General features: G+C 41.4%; 1 protein-coding gene across 1 annotated transcript in view; it reads right to left on the bottom strand.

The window, feature by feature from the left end:
* DPP10 (dipeptidyl peptidase like 10) overlaps positions 1 to 3706 on the bottom strand; it is a 233828-nt gene extending 230122 nt beyond the window's left edge. Inside the window, exon 1 of the mRNA XM_088652166.1 lies at positions 2770 to 3706. Coding sequence (XP_088508292.1) covers positions 2770 to 2847 — 78 coding nt within the window. The 5' untranslated portion in view covers positions 2848 to 3706. The remainder of the gene's footprint in view (positions 1 to 2769) is intronic.
* Between the last annotated feature and the right edge of the window lie 22173 nt (positions 3707 to 25879).

Raw genomic sequence — 25879 nt, 5'->3', positions numbered from 1 at the left:
TAGTAACTGGAATCAAGTTGTGAGTGTTTACTGATCTGCAGAAGCTGAAAGTTATATGCACGTTATACAGGAACAAGAAACATAGGCAGCTGCCTTATACCAAGTCAGACCATTGTTCAATCTTATTTGACACTCACCAGCAGTGGTTCTCCAGGGATTCAAGCAGGAGTCCCTCCTCCAGCCCAACCAGAGATTGAAGCTTGGACCTTTTGCAAATGCTGTACTATGAACTACAGCCCTTCACATTGCATTGAGATACTGTGTTCGAATGCTGCCACAGCTAGGCATTAGTCACTACATGGCCTAGGTAAAAGTGACAGCTGCTTAGCTTGAAAAATGGAAGTGTGACCAACATAGCAATGCAAGGACAGTAGTGAGTAAGATGAGATTTTAGCAGGACAGGCTGCAAACCCAATTAAATTAATTACAAGGAACAAAAATAGTAATACTTTATTCAATACAGAACTCTGTAAAATTTCAAAAAGCCACATGAATCTGTCCTCCACATAAGCATTAAATACTGATTGAAATAACCCAACCATCCTCTCCCAAACAAGTTTAATTAATGCATCGATTTTACTCAGAACATTAAAAGACTTCTCACAACAAAGCTGCAACTTACTAATTAAGTTTAGTGTTTCAGAAAACAATGCCATGTAATTGGAGATTGAGGGCCACACTTAAAAATCTAACTTGGGCATTACCTTTTTGTGAATAATTCAGAAAAGAAACTACACAGGTAGTCAGTGCAGGATCTTCTACTGAGATAATTGGCATTATAAAACATACTGGATATGTAATAAATGTTATAGAGAGAGATAGAGAGATATAAATCTTGTCCAATAGTTTTCACAGAGGCAATGGGGGGGGGCAAATCTTATTGCGAGTTGAAATATGTTTTGTGAAAAACATTAATTGTACTTGTCATTATTAGCCATACATGGCTTAGAGCAGATGTGCCTATGTCAATCTCCAATATGTTCTGCTTAGCTCCCCTCTTCCTCCCACTTTCTCAAACTCTTCAATGCCTTTCCAGGTAGTGTCACGGGTTAATGAAAAGAAGTGGTGTGTGTGTGTGCATGGAGAACTCACAGGAAAATTGAGAGCTAATGAAACAGCTTCTGTGATTCGTGAGCTACTATAAGATACAGCTGCTTACTGTAATGAAACCTAAGACTTATGTGAATACTGAAAGGATATATCTGTAAACAGGCATTCCCATCTTGACCACACTTTACAGTTCAGAAGCAAATTGCTCCAAATTGCTCCTTTCCACCTTAAAAATGGTAGAGACATCTTAGTGCTCCAGGCAGTAAGATTTACTAATACAAACACAAAGGGTCCCAGAAAAGCGGGGGGGGGGGGGAGAGATAAATATGTATAAGTTTGAAGTCATGATTTGAAGTACTGTACAGTTTTGACAACTGAATACTTTGTAAATGCTTTGTTTAGTAAACAAAAAACAAAAACCACTATCTCTGTAGCATGGTAGGGAATACTTTTGCAAGTGTTAACCGGGAGCAAAGGACAAGCAGCAATGATGAAAACCCCAAACGGAGCTCTAGAGAATCAATAACATTTTCCTTCTGTTTCTTGTTGTGGGGTATTGGGCTGGCACAAGTTTCTGCATCACTCCCAAATCTCTCTCTACACACACCAGTTTATTTCACTCCTTTCATCCCTGCTTCTGGCAACAGAGTAACTGACAAGCAGAGAGAATTTCACAGATTCCTTGTGTCTATGCTGAGAGCACAGCACCATCTCTGGTAACACCAGCCAGCCTTTTCTCCTCTCTAGAATGCCACTATTAACCAGTGACCTGATAGCTGGCAGCCTCTTCTGAGAGCCATTAATTGATGTAAACACAACGCATCTATAAAAAGCCTGCACATTTTCTATCTGCTGTCTTGCGGAGAAAAAGAAGCCCACAACCAAAGACAGAAAACAGCAAACATTCCTTAGGATGACAACAGAAGGCTCTCAGTATGATGGTCTGCATTCTTCCTCATCTCCCTGAATTTCCTAGTGCTGTGCCTTCTCTTCCCCTCTGCACCTGTACATCTCCAACAGTAATATAATCTCTCTCTCTTGCACACACCTATTACTTCATCCGATAGTCTTTTCAAAAGAGGAGCACAACACTGGACTCTTGTCTTCAGACCTCTGCATCTTTTCCCTTCTCTCCATCTAAGCCAAAAGCCTTCTGTTTCCCTTTGACTGCACCCCCACCCCCACCAAATCTTCTCTGCCCCATAAAGGTCAGTGGGTTGTACTGTTATTAGATGCATCCAAAAACAGGGCTCCCTTTAGTACTTTGCCTGCCAAAGAGGGAGATGCACGCAGGTTCCCTTCCTCCCCTCCAGGCCATGGCTCCCTTTCCCACCCCACCCACCTTACCTCCTTCCCCCAGCCATTGCCCGCCAATCCCCCCCCCCTCCCATCACATGCAGCCTGGCTGAAAGGATCCTTTCCGCACGCATAAGCAACAATATCCGCCAAGTGGGAAAGTCTTCTTTTCTAGGGGAAGAGGAGGCAGCAGCAGCAGCAGCACCTGGCCCCATATTGTGCCTTCTTGGACGCTGGTGCTCGCGCGCCAAAGCGGACTCTCATCTCTGTTTCTTCTTCCTCCCCCCAATTATTTGCCACAACTTGGGCTGCCATGCTAGTCCTCAATGGGGAGGAAATGGTGGACGAAAGCCCCCCCCCCACAGGAAAGCACCCACCCACACCCGCCCGGGCTGAGGCGGCGGAGTTGCTGCCAAGTCCTACCTGCTCTTGCTGGGCAGGCTGGCTCCCCCGGCTGCCCGGGTTCGGCAGCGCCTGCTGCTGCTCCTTCATGGCTGTCATGGTCGGGGAGGAGTGGGGGGGGGAGAGAGAGAGAGACGCGGGCACTTCCTCTCACTGGTCCTGCAGTCCGAGAGCCGCTTCCCTCGGCTCCGCTCGCATGACAAAAGCTGCCCACTCTCTTCCCGCGGCGCGAGCGAAACAGCAGATGACGCGGAAGATGAAGGAGACGAAGAAGAAAGAGAGCCGGCGGAGGGACGCGGCGGAGAAACCCCCACCGGGCAGCGCCGAAAGCAGCCGCCTGCCTCGTCCTCCTCCGGCTAGCGCAATTCCACCCCCCTCAAGTCGAAGCCGAACTGAGGGAACCGAGAGGGAAAAGCGCCCCCCCCAAAAAGAGGACCGGAGCGGCCAGCTCCAAAGCCAAGGCGCGGGCGGTGGGCGGTTAATGAGCGCGCAGCAGCCCCGAAGCGGCAGCCACCTGGGACGCGGGTTGGCTCCCCTCGCCGGCACGGTCGGGCATTCCTACAGTGTGCCCCCTCACTGAAAAGCAGCAGCAGGTGGAGGAGGTCCAGGGGCAGCGGCTAGTGGCTGTGGCACCAGTGGTCCCAGAGTCCGAAGTGCTTCCCTAAGGGCAGGTGGAAGAAGGGAGGAGAACAGCAGCAGCCCAGGGCGCGCGCGCGCTCGCCTTCTCCCCCGCTCGCCCTCTCTTTCCCTCGCAGCAGCAGCACCACCAGCAGCTGGATCCCGCAGCTCGGCGCCACAGCGAGAACAGAGGGGGAAAGGAGCACAGCGCGGCTCCCTCAGACGGCACATTCGCTTTCCCTCCTCAGCTGGAGCGGACCATTCAGAATGCCGGGCATAGGGGACGCTGCTGCTGCTGCTGCCTACCTGGCTGCTCAAGAGCGCGCCTATTTCCACTACCCCTCCGCCTTTCTCACTTCCCGGTTTTTGCACGACTTCTGAAGAATGCCGCCTCCAATCGCGCGGCTGAATCGTCACCTTGGGGGTAGCAGGCAGGGCAGGGCAGGGCGTTCGCTCCAAGGATGGATCGAGCGCTTTGATGGGGAACGAAAGGGAAAGGTGAGGAGCAGGCGGGAGAGGAGAGAGTGGAGATTTGCCTTGAGCATCAACTGTTAAGTTATTATGCTTCGGCGTGTGACTTCTGCGGACACGCACAAACGCACGCGCTCGTGCAAACTGGATAAATTACAAATCATCCCAGTGATCTCCTCTCTGAAATGAAACATTCCAAGCAGGGGGGCTCATCGGCAATCCAGTAGCCTTTCTGAGAAAGGGAAAGGTTTTGTTTCCGACTGCCATCCATTTACACGGAATTGCACAATGCCAACGGCATTGCTAGCTGTTTATGCTTTTTCTCATCTGATGTGGATAGAAATATTGTTTTGCAAGGTGGAATAGTTTTTGCACAGAGAAAGAGGGGTGGTGGGTCCAACGTTTACAATACAAGTAGAAAATAGGATGGCAGTCAACTAAGCTTTACTCAGAGTAGACCCATTAAAATGAATGACCATGACGAAGTGAGATCCATTAATGTCAACAACTGACCTCCTCTGAGTAGACTACTGTCCAGAGTTTCTTTCAAATAAAAAGACTGTGATCCTGTGTCCACATATGTCTCCACTTTGAAGGGGGGGGGAAGCAACATAGACTCTGCTGATGTGCATGAGTTAATTTAATTTGAAATGTGCACTATAGGGTTCACTGAAAGCAAAATCTATTTTGAGAATAAAAGTCCTATATGTTTCCTAAAGGTCATATTCATGCCTTAGAATCTAAGGTGGCCCCCAGATGTTGATGAGTTCCAACTCCCATCAGGCTCAGATAGCACAGCCAAAGGCGGTGATGATGGGTGTTGTAGTCCAACAGCATCTGAAGAGCCTACAAAAGTGAAGCAGGTCTGGTCTGGTCTGGTCTGATGTTTTCAAACATGCTGAATACTCAATGCCTATTGAACCAATGATGTATGTGTAATCATTATTTAGCACTTGAATACTGAGCAGTTAGGCATAATCTAATCCACAGATACCCTTGCAACAATCAGGAGTTTAGTCAAGACCCAAGACAGTATACCAAGACCCAAGCATATCTATGGAAAAAGTTGAGCTCAGTTTCCTAAACCCTTGTCTGACACCATCCATCTACAAGTATCTAGGAAACAAAAGTTACTGAAACAATTTGCTGTTCCATACCTATATATCTCAATGAAAAAACATGTTCATTAAAAGCTGACTACTTATTTTCTGTTTCTATTTCTTATTTTTTGCCTCCCAGACTTAGAAAGATTGTCCAACTGGGAAAATCAACATCTCTCAACTTTCAATTTCCCCAATTCTAAAATTGGATTTATTTATTTGTTTGTTTTAGTGAATCCATAGCACTAATTTTCAAGATTAATGAAACACACAGCCAAAGACTATGTGTGCTAAATGTGCTACATATTCAGTAAATGAATAATAAACAAACAGCTAGCAGGAAGTTTGCAGAATTTGTAGCTGAGGTGGTCAAGTAGGCTACAGTACCATTGTATATGCATTGGGAGATTGCCCCTAAATTCCACACTGACTGACACTTCAGGTGATTTACAAGGATTACATACTTTAGTAGTACAGTGGTACCTCGGATTACAAACACCTCGGGTTACAAACACTTCGGGTTACAAACTCCGCTAACTCGGAAGTAGTACCTTGGGTTAAGAACTTTGCCCCAGGATAAGAACAGAAATCATGCAGCGGTGGCAGTGCGGCGGCAGCGGAAGGCCCCATTAGCTAAAGTGGTATCTCAGGTTAAGAACAGTTTCAGGTTAAGAACGGACCTCCAGAACAAATTAAGTTTGTAACCCGAGGTACCACTGTACTTTGTTCTGCTTTGTTATGTGAAGTATCATGTTGCTGTTGTTTAGTCGTTTAGTCGTGTCCGACTCTTCGTGACCCCATGGACCAGAGCATGCCAGGCACTCCTGTCTTCCACTGCCTCCCGCAGTTTGGTCAGACTCATGTTGGTGGCTTCGAGAACAGTGTTCAACCATCTTGTCCTCTGTCACCCCTTCTCCTAGTGCCCTCAATCTTTCCCAACATCCGGGTCTTTTTCAGGGAGTCTTCTCTTCTCATGAGGTGGCCAAAGTATTGGAGCCTAAGCTTCAGGATCTGCCCTTCCAGTGAGCACTCAGGGCTGATTTCCTTAAGAATGGATAGGTTTGATCTTCTTGCAGTCCATGGGACTCTCAAGCGTCTCCTCCAGCACCATAATTCAAAAGCATCAATTCTTCGGCAATCAGCCTCCTTTATGGTCCAGCTCTCACTTCCATACATCACCACTATACAGTCCTTTGTCAGCAAGGTGATGTCTCTGCTTTTTAAGATGCTGTCTAGGTAGGGTGGTGCTATGGGTTAAACCACTGAGCCTAGGGCTTGATGATCAGAAGTTCAGTGGTTCTAATCCCTGCGACGGGGTGAGCTCCCGTTGTTTGGTCCCTGCTCCTGCCAACCTAGCAGTTCGAAAGCACCTCAAAGTGCAAATAGATAAATAGCTACTGCTCTGGTGGGAAGGTAAACGGCGTTTCCGTGCGCTACTCTGGTTTACCAGAAGTGGCTTAGTCATGCTGGCCACATGACCCAGAAGCTGTACGCCAGCTCCCTCGGCCAATAAAGTGAGATGAGTGCCGCAACCCCAGAGTTGTCCGCACTCCTGTCTTCCACTGCCTCCCACAGTTTGGTCAGACTCATGTTCGTAGCTTCAAGAACACTGTCCAACCATCTCATCCTCTGTCATCCCCTTCTCCTTGAATTCTGCATATAAGTTAAATAAACAGGGAGACAATATACAGCCTTGTCGTACTCCTTTCCCAAGGAAAGTATCATAGAGTACTCCAAAAGAACTAAAATAAAAAAATTCCTTCAGTAGCACCTTAAAGACCAACTAAGTTTTTATTTTGGTATGGTGAGGTTGATGGACTTCCATTTCATGCGGCTCAATGTGGTGCCTTCCATAGTTCTGGTTACAGGTAGGTAGCCGTGTTGGTCTGGATCGAAGTAAAATAAAAAAATTCCTTCAGTAGCACCTTAATAATACCAAAATAAAAACTTAGTTGGTCTTTAAGGTGCTACTGAAGGAATTTTTTTATTTTACTTCGATCCAGACCAACACGGCTACCTACCTGTATCCAAAAGAACTAGCTACTGTCAGAAATCATCTAGGTAAATGTTTTATCTGTGTTAGAAACAGTTACTTTCTTTCGAAGACCTACTTGGTCATTTTAATCTGGCTTGTTAGAGCAACATCTCCAATTTATGAAGTATATTGTTGCCTGAAAAAAAATCGCATGCCATATTAAGGTAATTACAGTTTTCTCTCCAGTAGTTTCCCGTAACCTCAACAGCCTCTCTATGCCCCCACAAGGAAATCCTTTGAACTACTGCATGTTAGACATTTTGCAATGCATCTGTCTGAAATGTGGCTATCATCTCCAACATGTAGATATTTCATGCAGCTTTCAGAAAGTTTAGACAGACAGTTCCCATTTTATTAACTTTTAAGACTTTAAACTTTGTAATGGTGGGGTGTAGTTGGACCAGTTTAGGTTAAGTACACAGAATCAAAACAGTGTTTCAGATTACGGTATGTAAACACTTGTACAAACTGGGACAACTTTAGGTTCTAAGATGCCCTCTTGGCAAAAAGAACAGCTTTGAAACAGAATCCATTTTATATATAAGTTGGTTTTGATTTTCTTCTAGCTTTCAATAATATAAATGATTGATTTAAATGCTTAGTTACAGCAAAGTTATGGAATACTCCTTAGAATTTGAGTCAGATTTAATAACTAGCTAAAGGAATGAATGACACAAATATATATTTGCAATGTTGAAATGTTTTATCCTCCCACCCAAAATCCATTTGTGTCAGCATGGAAAACATCTTTTATATAATGCACCTTTTAAGGATCTGAGCTAACTGACAGCTGTGGGGTGAACCAGCTTAGGGGCTTACTAGGACAAATGGCTAAACTAGTTCACCTATGGTGTATTTATGGAATGCATGTTGTCTCTCTAGCAGACTCCAACCAGCAGTCAAGATTGCTGCAACCATTTGTGTGCTCTTAATAAGGTTATAATATAGATGGGAGGTTGATTTTATCCAACTGACAATAATTTAATTCACAATTCACTCAATTATTTCATAAATGGTTTTGAATATAATATCATTTTAATAGTTCTTCTGTTATCCAACAATTATACTCTGTGGGGTGCTATAACTAAGCATGTCAGTGATGGAGAAGAAAGCAAAGGAAATTTAGCAGATCATTCATCTAAATTGATTTGTGAGTAGGGCACCTGGATACTACAGATAAGCATACTTGCGCTGTAGGCATGTGGAGTGGGAAATGGGCATGTCTGTCTTGCTGTTGGTGACTGATATTTGGAATGCTTCCACTTACAAAGGTTTGTACCTGACATTAGGAGCAAACACAGGTGCCTTGCCTGTAGGATGCCCTGGAGAAGGTCTTAATTCCTTTCCACCTACATCAGACTAATGCACCAGAGCTCTACTGAAGTGATGTGCTCAGCTCAGCCACATAACAAATCCACAAGGTTCAATATTGCCATCATTATGCTACATGCTAAGCAGTTATTCGTTAATGCAGTGTCTGATGAATCTGTTATTGTCTGAATTTATTTCATACCTCTTAGAATGTCTACTTATATGCCGATATCCTATGCATATATTTCTTCATTGTACTGTAGCTCAAGCACCATCAGACATACATTTTGGACAAGATGCCAGAATTAACTTGCTTCTGGTCAGCGAGTGCCAACATTTAGCTTAGTTAACACTAGATGTAATAAGTGGCAGGGTGACACGTTATCATAGCATGTATGCATTACTGGCTAATAAGAGCAATATTCTGGGTGACTGGCCATTCTTTTTTTGTGTGATGTATTAAAATGCATGCAAGACTCAGAAACAAAGAGCTAGTTCCTAGAAGGGAAGAGACATAGGACTTTAACTTAAGAGCTCTGAAGTAGGAATAGCTGACCTTTGGCCCTCTAAATGTTATTGAACTCCCCAGCCAGCATGTACAATGATGAGGAATGATGGGAATTGTGGTACAACAAATCTGGAGGGCCAAACATTCTCCATCCCTTCTGTAAAGAACCTAGTCATGCAAGCCCTGCTTTAGAACTTTGTGAGGTGGATTGGGGGGGGGAGAGGCGTCAAGATTAAAAGAGATGGTTAGCACTGGGTATGGAGGGATAATCAGTTCCTCATTTTTTAGTTCAGTTCTCCACATTACTGCAGCAATTTGTTTGTTTGTGTTTTAAATATTCATAATGAAAATTCATCAGCATCTTAGTGTGTTTTCTCCTAATACAGTAATCACATTTTTGTATGCAGTCTTGATTAACATACACAATTTCCCTAATGCATTTGTGTATGTTACTTTCATTAATACGGTATGTTCATTTTTATGTACACTTCCCCCTAACGTATGCATTTTTGTAAACATTGTTTGGTTGGACAACTGCATCAGAAAATTCAGATCCATGTTAATTTTGAAGGATAGCTGTGTTTTGGTCTGCATATTGTTTCAGAAAGTGTGATTTTGAGAGATTCATCTATAAATGAGAGCTAAATAGTCCCCCATTCCTGCATCCCTATCATATGCCAGTGGCTTCTTTTCTCAAATGTCCATCATTCTGCCAGCTTGTTTTTGCTCTTACTTGTGATTGTTTCCCCACTTTTAGCTGCTTAACACAACTCAGTAATGGAAATGCTGAAGGGGAAAGCAGAGTACACTCTGTTCAATAACAATCTTCATGAGCATAGCAATTGTACTGGGCTGGAGGGGGGGGGCGAATGGGACCTAGAGGTTATCCGACATATCAGAAGGCATTTACCTTGCGCTTAGATGATAGCTTTTTAAACCATAGAGATCAATTTGCTGCTAACATGTGAATGTGGCAGATTGTATGTAGCAGGCCTGCTGAAGTGCACTTCTGTTCAATTCATCTCCTCATATCTAAAGATGTGTTTACAGTACAGCACTAAACAGGTAGCCAAACTGTACGCAAATATTTTAATCTGTCAGTGGCAAAGCTTGCAAAATTATAGCATTCGAACTGAAAAAACTATGTTGGCGTCTGTTATTAAAGCTGTTTGCCAGAGCAAAAATAATGGTTTTTAAATGTTTCAGTAGGAGTTGTTAAAAAGCTAGAAGTATTTTCTACAAATAACTCCTTCTGAGCATATGTGCTGTTAAATGGCATTGTCTCATTTTTTTCATAACAATCCAGTAGAGCACATAAATGAACTTCAAAATAAGAAAACTCTGAAGGATATTTGAGAGACACCACACACAACAAATTTCCAATGCAATACAAATGAAGTTTATTCCGTGTAGGAATTTGCATGAATGTACAATTATCATGCATCATAGGAACCAACTCCTACACTAAAATATTTGAGGGAGCCAGCCCCCCCCCCAGTTGACGGGCAATGCCTTTCAAATGGTGTGCATGTGCTGTGTCTTGTGATAAATTATGTGGGGTGGGGCTTACCTGCCGCCCCAAAAAATATTTTATTCAAGTTGGCACCCCTGTCATGCATCTGTTTTGCTGCATATATGTGCAGCCCAAAGGAAACCACAGCAGACATTCACTCAGTGAGGTTGTGTAGATTAAAATAACTGTGTTTCTTTTTCAGGGTTTTTATGCTCTGGATACATAGCCCAGTGACTATGGAGAGCATCATAGCAAGAGGGGTGATAGTGTCCAAGTGTTGGGACAGTATATACCGCTTATGACTTGGTGAGTGCATGATGTAGAAGTTTCTCATGAGCTCTGTCGAATCCTCTAGATATGGATTTAATTTAGAGACTAATCCTGGGCTACACTGCATCAGCTGACTCAGTCCAGGAATAGACTTTGGTAATCTTTGGTAATATGGCACCCTGAGTGAGGCCAAAAATTGGTGCCCATAATGGATTTTCTCATAGCTTGGCGCCCTATGCAGGGGAACTTCCTGCACCACCCTAATTTCAAGGTAGCTCAGTCCTGAATAAGCATGCACAAAAGTGAAGAATTAGACTGGCTCCCCCACAAGACTTAAGTAAGAATCGTATTAATATTATATACTGTATATTAATTTAATAATGGTCAAACATAGATTCAATATATGGTGGGAGGGGGCTGATTTTATAGAAGATCCTGACATATCAGTCTAAAAGTCCATTTGTTATATCAGCCTGTTCCCAGTAGTGGCTAATGGAAGCTCTTAGGGAGCTCTCAAGAAGGGCCTGAAGAGCATGGTGTTCCCAGGTTGTCTGTGCACTCACATCTGGTATTCAGACTTCTTTTCAGTGTGGAGCTTCTTTTTAGCTTTTGTTGTTAATCACTCTTAATAAATGCATTGGGCATGAATTTCTTTAACGTTTATGAGGAGATTGGGAACTGATTAATAAAACCTATTCCTGCGTCACATGCTTACGAAATACTATGGGTTGGAGCCTGACCACCTCTGTAGATGGAAAGGCTCCTTCCATTAATGGAGGGTTCTTGCTTTAGCAAAGGAGTTCTGCAGGCAGGTGAGGAGTGACTTTTGCTGCATCTCCACTTGCAAATTCACTGTAGGGTTAAGGAACCCTTCACAAAAGTGCAGGAGGTGGGGCAGAGGGCCACACTGGGAGGGGAAGTAACCTAATCCTACTTCCTCCTTTTTACCAGCAGGTTCATCCCATGAGTGGAATTCTCTTCAAGAGATGCTCCCACTGGCCTGTGTGAACTTTGTGTCCAACCTATGATCATTTGATATAAAAGAACTGAGTTTTATAACAACAATTAATAAAAAATAATTGAGCACACTGCTTCAGGTCAAATGTACATATTTCAGTCCATGTATGACATATTGCCCTTTTAAAGATATACACATTTACCCTAACCCCTGGAAGGGCATCAGGCTTTGCTATCATCATAGCAAACAAACATTCAAACAAGAACAAGCTAAAATGTAAAGTAGAACACCAAAGCAGGACAGACTTACAAGCTAGTGAAGGCAATGTTCTTTTCATGTCATGAAGGTGCATCATTGGCCCAGAACTTCAGCTTATCTACATACTGTAATTGAAATTTGTGCCAACTAGTTTCAGTGGAACAGTTTCCTACTCCTAGAGTAGAAGGAAGGAAAGGGTTGAATTACAGAGTTGAAGGACCTTATGTGGTGGGGAATCATTACCCTCTAGTCAAGAACATATTTCATTCAAGCTTATGCTACATTTTATTCAAGCTTTGTTCAAGCTTCATTTGTGGGCTAATTTATATTTTTTATCTCCTTGTCTATTTTGTGTGGTTTTTTAAAGTGCAGACATTATGCACAAGAGGCTCCCAGCCTGAAAAATCACGAAACTTATTAAATACTTTGACAAACATTCCAGCATGAATGCAAACATCCGAGCTAGAGTTCGGAAATAGCAGTCCTTACCCTAAATGCATAATCAGCACACATGACTGTGTGTCTTTGGGAAAGCGCTGGAAGGAATAATTTATTATTGGAGGATTCGGAAGTCACAGCTTCATTACCATGACATTTGCCTCTCATTAAAATAAATAATTTATACTTTCAGAAGCAATACTATATCATTTTTTGACAAGAAAAAGTGATACAAAGCCAGACAGCAGCCAGATGAGCCAAGTATAGGGTGATCATTATTTGATTCAGTCATGTACCACATTCACACAAAAGTCACAGACAATTGCAATGTATATCATTACTTGTAAAAAGAATTTCATCATAGCATAGCCTGCATCATCTTAGGTGACTAGGCAAGATTCTTGGTGCAACAAAGGAATGTCTGTTTCTAACTGTGGCAGCTGTTCAATATAAGAGTTCAATATATCTTCTAAGTTCAGAAATGAAGAGAACAGAAGACAAAAATGTATGTATTATTTCATGTAAGTTCCCAAGTGTTTACATCTTCCTACCCAAGACATTATTCACTTTTGCAATCCAGAAGCTCCCCATCAGTCACAGAACTGAACTTTCTGATTTGGACATTGTAAAGATATGCAAGGAAAAGGGAGACTCTTAACTGCCCTGCATTTTTGCAATTAGCATATGTCCAAACCTGTTGATGATGAAAGTGTCGTATTTGTGTTCTAACAAAATGAACGCATTAAAAATCCATGACCAATAGTTGACTGGTCAATTGACCAGATCTTTTCTGACTGGTCAAATGCCCAATGTGAGACAGGTTACTTATATGTGGTGAACTCAAGGTCAAACTACATATTATTACATAAATCACGCCTTTAAAAAAATCTGCTTAAACTGACCACTTTTACTTTTACTTTTTTTCCCTTCCTTCATGGTCAACTAGTTGGGGAGGGGAAAATATTTGGCAGAAAATTAACACAGATCCCAATCCGGGTTGAGGATGCACTGCAGACTGGAATCTTGCAGTGGCTTTTTCTTCAAAAGAAAAGTGTCCAAGCACATTAAAAAGAAGAAGTATGATCAATGCAGCATGCATACTGGATTATATGACCTATTGGTCTAATTCAGCAGGTTCTCTCAGTAACTATATCAGGATAATTACCTAAAATGTAGTATTTTCTGAGGGAAGCTATTATTTCTGTCTCATAGCTGATAATCAGGTACATTTCAAACTGATATTTTAAAAAATGTTTAGCTGCTTTGGTGTTTCTGCTGGTTGAATGGGTACTTGCCCATATGCAGGAAATGCTTTTATACATGACATTTAGATTACTTCCAAAACTCATTCAACTGCATTGTTTATGCAGCTGTGCGCATACAAGAAAAGTGAACTAAACAAATTGCATATTTACAGAAGAGAGAAATTAATTTGGAAAGAAGGAGGAGGATAATTAGGAAGTCCAGAACAAGACTTCCTAAGACACAGGGTGGGATACAGTATTAGCTAGGCGTCAGCTTTGGGCTGAACATAAGACCAGTCAATTTTTTCCCCCTTTGACTGCATATTCATCTAAAGGGAGTTTAAAATAATATCATGCATTATTACCATTTTAACAGAAATTCTCTTTTTACATGACTTCTCTTTGTATACGAGGTATTTCTTACAAGGGAGAGCAATTAAAATGATTTACAGACATGCTCTCTGAAGTGGTACAGGCCTTTGCCTGCACACCTCGGAATGCAGACTTAGTAAAAGAATTGGCCACAATTTTATTAATACAGTAGTACAGAAGGATCTGCAGCAATGATCAAAACACCTGAGGGCTGAATTTTTGCAGAGAACAAGGAAATGCCAAAAGCCTTGCTCTCAGTGTTGCTATCAGACTTGCTCCTCTTTAGAACAGAGAGAAGCTCCCATTGCTACCCACCAAAAAGATGAGCTGAGCGGGAGACTGTTTCCCCACCATCTCTCCACTGTACAGTGTTAAGCAGGGCAGGGAACCAGGGCCCAATACCATCAGGCCAAGCAAAACATGAGCTGGCCAGCAATGAGAGGCACTTGGTCAAAGAGTCTTCTCAAATTGATATTCCTGAGTTAGACTAATGATATAACGTGTTACAAGGCAACCTCCTATGCTCAGTGTCTAAATGTATGATAGTATATTATATTATATATATATATATATATATATATATATATATATATATATATATATATATCAATAATACAGTAAGGTAAGTCATTAACAATTTTGTCCATTTAAATCACATGGGTTACCCTCTAAAACATACGGAAACAAAAGCCTTCAGAGTTGCCTTGTTAGGCTAATATAATCCATGCATATTTTATTAATACTTTATATGATATTGGACATTGTCTTGGATTCTAAAACCATGAACACTGGAAAAAGTCTGCTAGTGAGAACTGTTCCTGGTCCTTAGCATACAAATAATTTATATTTAAAATGAAATATCAGTAGTTGGTTGTAATAGCCCATTATGCTAAATTAGCTTCATCTGCATCATTTCGGGAAACTAATGTATAGTAAAGTGGATAGAGTGTTGGACTTTGACCACAAAGACTTTCAGTTCAAATCTCCACTCAGCTATGAAGTTCAGAGGGTGATCCCTGGCCATTCATTATTTTTCAGTCTAAGCTATTTTACTTGGGTTATTGTGAGAGAGTGGAGAGTTATGTATACTGCCCTGCGATCCTTTGAGAAAATGCAGGATAAACGAAGGATGGATGGATGAAATATTAAGCACATTTGGAGAGAAATAAATATGATAACAAACATGATAGAAGCCATTTGGTTGTATCCAGCTAAATCGTACTCAGAATAGACATGGTTAAAATAAGCACATCAATTTTAATAGGTGCATTTTGAGTATGCCTTAGCTGGAAACTGATAATCTAGAAATGGTTATTTTGAGTGAATCATGGTAAATAACCCAAGGAACTATAGACAATTCAAGACATATAATTTGATCTCTTAAGTACCACCTTCTAGAAAAAGCAAGCAGAAAATTTATTAAACACAAGCAGGGGGTATTATTCATTTAACCATCTAGAAAGACCAACTACAAGTTGAAAGTTAAGCATTCTTAGATGATGTGCAGAACCAAAGAACTGTGATGAAATTTTATGGGTTGGCATCTTCAGCTCTGCCAGCTTCTAATTTCATTGGTTGCATTATCCTTCTGTCCCTATCTCTCAATGAAATAACGTGGGGCTGTGTCATTAACTACCCCACACATAACAATATATCCATAGTTTTATTGTTGTTGGTTTTTATAAAAAAATGTAAGCTACTAATTTAACCAATTGTAGGTATTATGTCGGCCAATTAGTGTTATTGTTGACTTACAATATGTTTTCAGATATTCTCTAAATTTATTCCATTCTTTTTGAGATTTCTGGTCTTTTTGTTCTCTCACTCTTCCAGTCATCATGGCCAATTCTATGTATTCTACCATTTTTACCCTCCAATCATTCACAGTTGGAATGTCTGGTGTTTTCCATTTCTGTGCCAGCAGTGTTGTGGCCGCTGTGGTTGCGTACATAAATATTCTATGGTCCTCCTTTTTAATTTCCTTCCCTATCAAACCCAATAGAAATAACTCTGGTTTTTTAGGCAATGTGTATTTTAGCAGCCTTTTTAATTCGTTATATATTTGTTTTGGGAGCCAGTATTGGATGGAAAGTAGAGTATGAACAGAATATAACAGGATACAGTAGATCATTACTGATGCATAATGGAAAGGCAATGCAGCAAGCACAATAAGGCAGATATTGCCACTGTGGCCTTTAGAAAATTCCAGTAGGTACATTTATGAAGGAAGCTTTAAAATAACTAAATAACACTCACATATAAATTCAACCCCACCCTTATTATTGCAAGATGTAGAATCACTTTCTGCTTCCCTAATGTTAGTGCACAGTTCTCTCCCTGGGCAAATGCCCTTGTATTTAACACAAAAGGACCATTTTCAAGGAAATCATACACTAGGGAACTTGTACAAAGGTAAAAAGAACCACACACTCTCCTTCCTCCTTTATCTAAAGGACAGTGCCTTGTGAAATTATCAGAAATTCTAAGCATTTGCAGCATCACTGCTAAAAGTGACATTATCAGTGACATGCAATTGACAAGAAGAATGGGGAAGCTGCAAGAAAGACAAAGTAATTTGCAAAAGTACAGTAGGCCATCACAATGATGCCAAAATAGCTTTAGGTGATGGAAATTATATGTATGTTCATGTATTAAACACTTTGCAGTGGCATCTCCCAGCAGATGTCTTTCTTTAGGCTGGTCCAGGTTTTCAAATTCATATGTGGCATTAAAACATCAGAATAAAATGCCACATATTAAATCTAAATACAATTTGCTTTAGGTATATTTGTTCCTTTTTACTCAGTACGGTGTTCAAGCCACCCACCCATCCTCATCTAATTAGCTGATTCAATCAATTAAAGGGTTCTACACTGGTCCAGATAAATGGAAGTTCTTCACTTTTTTGCACCAGATAAATAGAAGGCCTCCATTTTTTGCACTAGAACTCCATTTCAGAGCAATCCCTTAGACATGTGGAACATTCCCCCCACTGATAATCCTTTGGACTGTTAGGATTTCATTCCTTCCCACTGCTGATATGTGATTGTTTTCATCACATGTCTGTGTTGACATTCCACACTGTTGGAGTCATGAGAACGGAAGCTCAGTTACACTGTTCCGTTATGATGCTTTTGCATTTTCTATTCTTTCTCAGATGAGAAGGAGAAAGGAGCCATGATTTCTTTGTTCTGCAACACTTGATCTTGTACACAATAAATTAGCTTAGTATTCTACACCTCAAGTCCAGCTTCTGCTTTGAACTCTGCTGTGTTTGTGTGTGCATATATCTTTGGATATATGTCGCAGTAGCGACTCGGGACAGAAGAGTGATGAATCATTTTGAGGGGCACTTCGGAGGGAAAGACGCAGTTCCCTGGCATTTTCCTAATGCCATGTAGTTTCAGGCCTGGTTCCAAGTGGGTGAAAGAAACTGTCTACCAATACCATCCCATCACCTTCCAAGTGATATCTTTCTTGTCCTTCTGCACAGGGGAAGGGAAGAGGCAGAGGAAGCAGCAAGTGCCCTTGTAGATTAACTAAACTGTTAAACTCCAGATATCCTGGACTATAAGTCTCATGAGCCGTGGCCAGCACATGATTTGTAGCTCAGTACATCTTAAGGACACCAGGTTGGTGAAGGTTTGTTGTAAGCGAGCTCACTCAAAAAAGGTCTGGGCAGGTTTAACACAAACAAGAAGATGACCAACCATTCCCTTTAGAAGAATAAGTGCTTCTATAATCTGCCTACTTAAAATGTTCTCACTATAAAAGCTCCTATACAAGCATGGAAATCACTTGCCAGAAGGATTAACACTAACCCTTTTGCACAGAATGAATTTAGCATATGGGGTAATCTTCACATTACCATAGTCCATGAACCAACGAGGTGGAAGCTCTCAACCACACAGCAAATATCCTCATTGACCCAGCTTATGACTGTAGACCAATCCGTCAATTCATTTCTGGACCCCTAAGGAGAATTTAATTTATCACCTTTGGCAGCCTGGCAGTGCTTGAAACGCAAGTAGCTACATTTGGCCTAGATGCAATTAGTGCAGCAGAACCTCCAGATGCACAGCACCTGTTCCTCTCAGCTGCAAAATGAACTCAAGTACATATACACATGTTATGTTTTGTATCCATAAGTACTTCCACAGTTAGATAGGTATTCACTCAAAACAATGAAAAGAAGTGTTATTCTTGGATGGAACATATCTCTGTACAAACATGCGTGCGCATACACACACCAAACACAGGTGAAGAAAAAATGGTAAACAGTATGATCAAATGGCAATGAAATTTTAAAAGTACAGTATTTAACAATTCAATTAAAGTTTTGATTCATGCAAAATTAACACACTGACCATTCAGATGCTCTGGGGAATGGTCTTTACCCAGGCCTTCGGCTATTAAATAATATTTGACCTGTTAAATGTGTGACGGAGGATGTTTTAATGATTATTTTATTATTATGCTGTCTATTATTATGCTTTGTATTATGTTTTATTATTATGCTCTGTAAAATATGTTTATTAATATTGTACACCACCCTGGGATCTTTGGATAAAGGGAAGTATGTAAATAAAAGAAATAAAGAAATAAAGAAGCATCCTATATTTTCTGCATTAGTCAACACCTGCAGGGGAACATGAAACATTTGGGTGGTATTCAAGCATGAGCGGAATAATTTCCACTTGCACAGTTGAACTTACTCCCTTCTACCTCTCCCACCACAAACCTATTCCAGAAGGTTGGGGAAGACTTCAGAACATATTTAGAAGATGCACCAGTGGAGAGAAAAGGGAAACACCCCACTGCACAAGCAGAAGTCCTCCCCCTCTCAGAAAACCTCAAATTTTTCTATACCCCCCTTTTTCCCATTGCTCCTTTCAACCCCTGTAGCCAGACTCCAGGCCTTTGAAAGCGTATAGTATTGTCTCAGTTTTACTGGTCAAGGCTTCACTATTGCCTTTCTTATCTGGAGTTTCAGGGTGTCAATACTTCTCTTGCATGCAAGTTTGTTTGTAGGGTCCACATTACATTGTTGTCCCCAAAATGCCACTTTGTATTTTATCCCTACTTATTCCAGGTTTCCCCATTTTTTGCAGGTGGGGGTGGATCCAATAAGAAAAAATACTTTTGCCAAGGACCCATTTGCAATCTCTCAATGACCAATTTACAATATTAAACCCCCTGGGTTTTTTATTTTTAGCATTCTTGGTTAATGTAGCTAATAGGTAAACTTGCAGGACAGTGACTTCCCTTGTTGGTGGTATGGGAACCTTTGACAGGGTAGCTATCGACCTAGTGGCTCTGCTAAAAAACAACAGCAACAAACAGTAGCTAGGCATATGCATATCCTGGTGTTAACTGACTACACGACTAACATTCCTGAAACAGTGGCAGTACAGAGGTTGAACACCAATAATCTGACCACGGAGATCCTAGGAATGTTTTTATTTTTGGGTAGTGCAAATGATTGAAGGTGTATTATTTATCTATATGCATATAATTTTAATTGTACAAGCATGTGGCATTTCATGTAAACCCTTTTGATAAAAAGGAAAGTCACGGAGGAGATTTTCCTTTGCACATAGCTTGAGTAAGGCTACAAATTATAGAGAATATGGAACTGCTATTCTTGCTTTACAAAAAAATAAATAAAGATGTGTCAAGTACTCCACCACTGCCAGCTCTGTCAATGGCATAAGCCAACTTAAATAAGAAGTGTCTGAGTTAAATGTTGTGCATCTGTGTGTATAGCACACATTAGTGACTACACAGTATATTCTCAGACTCTTTACTTTGAAGAAAGTGTTTTCATTTCAGATCATCCACAGAGGTTGCTTCTTTGATTGCCAGTTAAACAGGAAAGAACAATTCATTTGATCTGATTTGTATTCTAATGCTATTCTTTGTTTACAACACCTAGTAGGGCTGTGCATAGGAGCTGCATTTGGATTCAAAGCATTATAATTTACTTACTGCTCAGATTTAAAAACATTTCTAAAGGATCTGCTCAGACAACGCATAGATGACTGCTAAAAGTGTTTCATTATTCCAGTTGAATACACAGTATTTCCTTAAAACAGCAAGAACATAGGATTTGATCCTGCTCTGATGCGAGTGAAGCACCTTCATACAGAGGATTTTCATAGATACTTGTTTCAACTGTATTCTCCTCCTCACCAATGCCAAGGCAGTGCAAGAGGCTGGACCATTTTAAAGGGGAATTAGATTCAATTAATCAGGCTATCAGTGGCTTCAGGTCATGATGACTACAAGGAATGGAATTTTCTATGCATCTTCATGTTGAACTTATCCACATGGATTCCCTCCCCCTCCTTAATTTCCAACTGATTCCTGGACCTTATTGAAAAGGGAGTTGTTGTTATTTTTACTGGTTCTATTAAAATATGAGCAATTATTACATATTATATGCATTATCATATCCATAATATTATATGCATATACACTGTGTTTTCTAAAGTTACCAACAAATAATCAGGTGGTGGAGGAGAGAGGGAGCTGCCCTTTTTATCCCCCTCCCCTCCTCCTCTCAAGCACTGGCAAATGCCTGCACCCAGCAACAGGAAGTGACTTCATGACCCACTTCCGCTTTGTCTGCACATGTGCTCCCATCTAGACTGCTTTCCAGGGCCACCATCTCACCCTCAGGATTGTGAATGCCCACCACCATAATACGGATAAGCTCCTCCCCCCCGAAAAGTGTGACTCTCTGGCTGGCTGCAGAGGGCGAAGCTGAACTGTTCTCTTGGAGGCAGCACCGCAGAGGTTGTGTGACTGCCTCTTTGCTCATTGACTTTGCGGGTGCCCGGCCCCCACAATTATGTTTTTGTGGGTGCCCAAGCACCCAGGGCCCCCTGGAGTTGGCTCCTATGCTGCTTTCAGTGGTGGATGGTAAGGAGCAACATAATGCATATAGCCATGTAAAAATACTCATACGAAAACACTTATAAAATTACATTGTAGAAATACATTATCACATGGAGCTTGACTCTTTTATACATATTGTTTTTGGCTTGTCTGCATATAATATTGCCTATAATTAGTCACACTTTTTTTAAAAAAAGGTTAACACAGAAATGGCTTGAATGTAAGTTCGCGCTTGATACAAGAGGCAGTCCAATGTGGGGGAAGTTCAGTTGTATCCAAACTACCAAATTTCCATGTATAGATCCATTTAAAATGGACTTCTTCTCTGTCACTAATGACTGTAGAGTGCCACCACCATTGGAGGCAGTAGATCACTTAATATTTACTGCTGGGAAAGATGACCAGGGAGTGCTGTTGAGCTTCTATGTTCTGCTGGTGGGCTTCCCATAACCATCTGGCTGGCCGCTGTGGGAAAAGAATCTGAACCAAATGGGACTGGAGTCTGTTTCAGCAAGACTCTTCTTATGTTTAAGGAAGGAGGGGTCTATGTGCACCTCCCATTTCCCCATCTGACTTTTCATCTTTGTATAATGACAAGTAATTTTACTTCAGAGCACATTTCATTTGCATAGAGCACAAATGGAGGCTGTTTCAGGATAGATGTTTTGGCCATGCATTGATTTAAGACGCACCAATTCTAACTCTCTCTCTCACACACACACACTCTCTCTTTAAAAAAAGGTAAAGGTAAAGGACCCCTGACAGTTAAGTCCAGTCGGGAACGACTCTGGGGTTGCAGTGCTCATCTCACTTTACTGGCTGAGGGAGCTGGCTTTTGTCCGCAGACAGTTTTTCTGGGTCATGTGGCCAGCATGACTAAGCCGCTTTTGGCGATACCAGACCAGTGCACGGAAACAGCGTTTACCTTCCCTCCGGAGTGGTACCTATTTATCTACTTGCACTTTGACGTGCTTTTGAACTGCTAGGTAAGCAGGAGCTGGTACCAAGCAATGGGAGCTCACCCCATCACGGGGATGCGAACCGCCAACCTTCTAGGCTCAGTGGTTTAGACCACAGTGCCACCCCCCCACACTCTCTCACACAAACACAAGCACCAGACCCAGCTTTTGCTGCTGCTACTGCACTATTAGGCTATTATTAATAGACTAGTGGAATTCAGCCCGTTTAAAAACGGGCGCTAGAGCACGTGTCTCGGCAGAAGCCGGGGCCGTGGCACCACCTCCTCGGCCAGGACTCCATGGGCGCCGCTAGGAAAAGGAGAGGTGTCGGGGCTCAGGCAGCCAAGGGGCGGAAAGGAGGCGGCGGTGGGTGGATCCCAGGGCCAGAGGCTATGGCGACGCCCGTGAGGAGCCGCGAGGGGCGGCCGGAGCTGCCGGGAGATGGGAGGAGGGGGTCCCACCATTGTCGCGCTCCTGCTGCTGCTGCTGGAGGAGGAGGAGGAGGAAGGAAGGAGCCCGGAGCTCGAGGCGGCCTCCCCGGCGGCCCCCTCGGCTCGACGCCCGCCGCGTCCTCAGCTGCACATGGCAGCGGTGACTCTGCCGCTTTCCCGGTGTCTCTGCCGCTTCCCCGGTGTCTCCGGCCCGAGTCCTGGCGCCGCTGCCTGGCCCGAAGGAGCCTCCGCCGGGGCGAAGGCAAGCGAGGCGCTGAGTTGCGGCTCTCTTTCCCCGGCGCCGCTTCCTGCCTTTGCACCCGGCCCGAGAGGCGGCAGTTCCTGGCGGCTGCTTGCCGTCATGTCCCACCAGACCGGCATCCAAGGTACTGAGCCCCTTGGTCTGCTGGTCGTAGGGGGGGAGGGGGCTAAAGCAGCCTCCTCCTCCTCCTCGCTCTTTAGCGCAAGCACACTGAGGCGCTTGTCCGGCCGGGAGCGGCAGTTGGCAGAGGGGTTGGGGGGGAGAGCGTGTGCGCGTGTGTGTACGTCGTCTCTGCTGTCCAATCCCTGTGTCCCTGGGGCCCATGCGCAGTACCCCAGGGACACACGGGACAACTGGACGCAGGGACAACTTGGACATTATTATATAGGATACATTGGTCTATTAATATAGAGGTACAGAGAGACACACATGTCCTAATGTTCATAATATCAAGAGTTAATGATTAAATGAGTTACTTGCAGCACTCCCAATTAACATTATTCATTACTGCAATGAAACTTTTTAAAATAGCTTGAAAGTCTGGCACATTATGTGCTTCTGATCTTTTTTGCACCTTAATTTAAAACTGGAGGCTTAAAAAGTGCATGCAAGTGTGAATACACCCGAAATTAAGACAACAGTTTCTTTTGAGTGCCTATTAACTATTATTCGACTGAACAGAATGCATGTGAAAATAAATTGACATTTACACAAACAGAAAATATAAATCTTTATTCCTCTCTAAGATTCACTTTCTAAAATAAAGGCTTTCGCAGATGATATGATAATAATGTTAGAGGATCCGGCGGACTCGATAGTAAAATTAAAAAGAACATTAAATCTCTTTACAGGGATATCAGGACTCAAAATTAATGAACGAAAAACCAAAGTAATAATTAAAAACATAAGAGAAAATGAATTGTTTGAATTGGAGGGATTAATGGAATGGGAAATAGTAAAAAAAATCAAATATTTGGGAGTGGTAATAACAGCAAATAATATAGAATTGTTCGAAAATAATTATATAAAATTATGGAAAGAAGTTAAGAAAGATATAGAAAGATGGAAGGGGTTAAATTTGACATTTTCAGGTAGAATAGCCGCTATTAAAATGGCAATATTGCCGAGAATCTTATTTTTATTTCAAATGCTACCGGTGATTGGGAGGAAAGAAATCTTTGACAATTGGAGGAAAGATCTGAGCAATTTTATCTGGCTGGGGAAAAAAGCAAGAATCCAATACAAATTATTGACAGATGTTAAGGAGAGAGGTGGATGGGGAGTCCCCGATTTAAGGATTTATTACGCGTCGGCTTGTCTATGTTGGCTCAAAGAGTGGATCTCTCTGGAGGATAAAGAGCTCCTAGAAATAGAGGGATTCAGGAATACAATGGGGTGGCATGCCTACCTCTTATTAGAGAATAAAGGGAATTCTAAACATTTCTCCGATCATGTGATAAAGAAATCAATTTTTGGAATTTGGAAGGAATTCAAGAATTTAATTGAACCTCAAACACCGTGGTGGGCCTCCCCACTAGAGATGACCGCAATGGGAGGAAGGGGTAAAAATGAGAGGTGGCTGACTTATCAAGATTTAATTAAAAAAGAAGGTGAGGAACTAACTTTAAAATCATATGAAGAAATCAAAACATCCTGCGCCAGCTGGCTTCAATACTGTCAAATTAAGAGTTTATTTAAGGAGCATAAAGAATTAGGATTTAAAAAAGGAAAATCAAAATTGCAAGAAATTATAATTGACAATAATACAAAACCTCTATCTAAAATGTACCAATATTTGTTAGAATGGGAATTAAAAGACGAAGATACGAAATGCGTAATGATTAGGTGGGCCCAGGATTTGGGAAGGCCAATTCTCAAATCACAATGGGATACATTATGGAAAAAAACAATGAAATTCACGGCCAGTGCGGGTATTAAAGAAAACATAATGAAATTAATGTACACGTGGCATTTGACCCCGAATAAACTAGCGAAATTTTATAAAAATGAATCCAAGATGTGTTGGAAGTGTAGTAAGGAGGTAGGGGATTATTTTCACTGCTGGTGGGGATGTCATAAAATCAATAAATTTTGGAGAGATATATACGAGGAGATGAAAAAATTGATAAGAATCACCTTCAGAAGGAAACCAGAGTACTTCTTATTAAGTCTGATACCCGAGATTATTCCAGAAAACAAAAAAAATGTTTTCCTCTATGCAAGTGCAGCGGCAAGACTTCTAATTGGCCAAAAATGGAAGAAAGAGGAGGTACCCACGGTTCAAGAGTGGCAGTTGAAATTAATAGAATTCATTAATTTAGCAAGGATGACAGCAATAATTAGGAATATATCTAAAGAAAAATCTTTAATGGAATGGGAATGTGTAGAAGTGTATTTTAGGAATAAAGGAATTAAAACTGAGCTTGCGATTTGTTGGGATTAGAGCTGCATGGGGATATAGTTATAGTTAGATTTACATTCATATAAATAATTGTAAAATTAAAGGAAGTTAGAGAGAATTAACGGTTAATAAAAGGGTAATGCAAGTATCAGGAAGATTACAAGGAAAGCGATATATAAAGGGTTGGGAAGGAATTTTAATTGGAGTGTATGGATGATTTTATTGATGGATTGTAAATCATATTAACTGTTGTTTGTTTCTTTGTTTGCTTGTTTGTTTGTTTTTGTTGTGTTTTGTTTGTTTGTTTATGAGTTTGTATTCTCCTTTTTGTTTATGGATTTGTTGTGACTTTTTTTTAAAAAAAGATGAGAAATAAAGTTTGTTTTAAACTTCAAAAAAAAAAATATTAAAAAAAAAAAGATTCACTTTCTAAAATAAATAAATAGTTGCTCCATAAATTCAAGGATTTTGCCTAGAGTCCAAATTAGTGATAGATGTGTATGTGTAATTGGAACTTTTTATTCCAGAGGAGTGTTTTGAAAGTGGAATTCTGCAGCTAAACAACAAACAAAGCTCCATCTGTTCTCATTGGTTTCCACCACCCCTGTTGCTCACAAATTACAACGACATTATGGTCTTTGTGTTGAAAATATTTATGTAGTGGGGGGGGCACTTGGCCATTCCCCACTTGCTGCATAAGATACAAAGCTTGAGAGGTAAGCTATGGAGAGATCGGGGATCTTTCTGATTTAACTTACTCGGCTAGCTTTTTTAAAATCACAGTTTATTATTTTCCAAGAGCACTTACTTCAATCACACATTTTTAAAGGGTAGCAATAGAAGACGAATCCACAGAACTCCCAAAGCAGAGTCACATGTAGGAATCTGTCAATTGTTATCCTCTCAATTTTTTGTTCTTCTAATCTTAAATTCAGTTCTGCTTGGTATACAGAAGATCCCAAGTTCAATCCTCCACATCTCCAGGTAGGACTTGCAATGTCCCCTATCCAAAATCTCTAAGAGCCACTGCCAGTCAATGGAGATTATACGAAACAATACTGGGTTAATTATCTGACTATGTG

The sequence above is a fragment of the Zootoca vivipara genome, chromosome 1 (assembly GCF_965207765.1).
Source record: "Zootoca vivipara chromosome 1, rZooViv2.hap1.1, whole genome shotgun sequence".
In the NCBI taxonomy this organism is placed as follows: domain Eukaryota; kingdom Metazoa; phylum Chordata; class Lepidosauria; order Squamata; family Lacertidae; genus Zootoca; species Zootoca vivipara.
The sequence above is the reverse complement of the archived record's forward strand: the minus strand, read 5'-3'. Positions and strand labels throughout refer to the sequence as shown.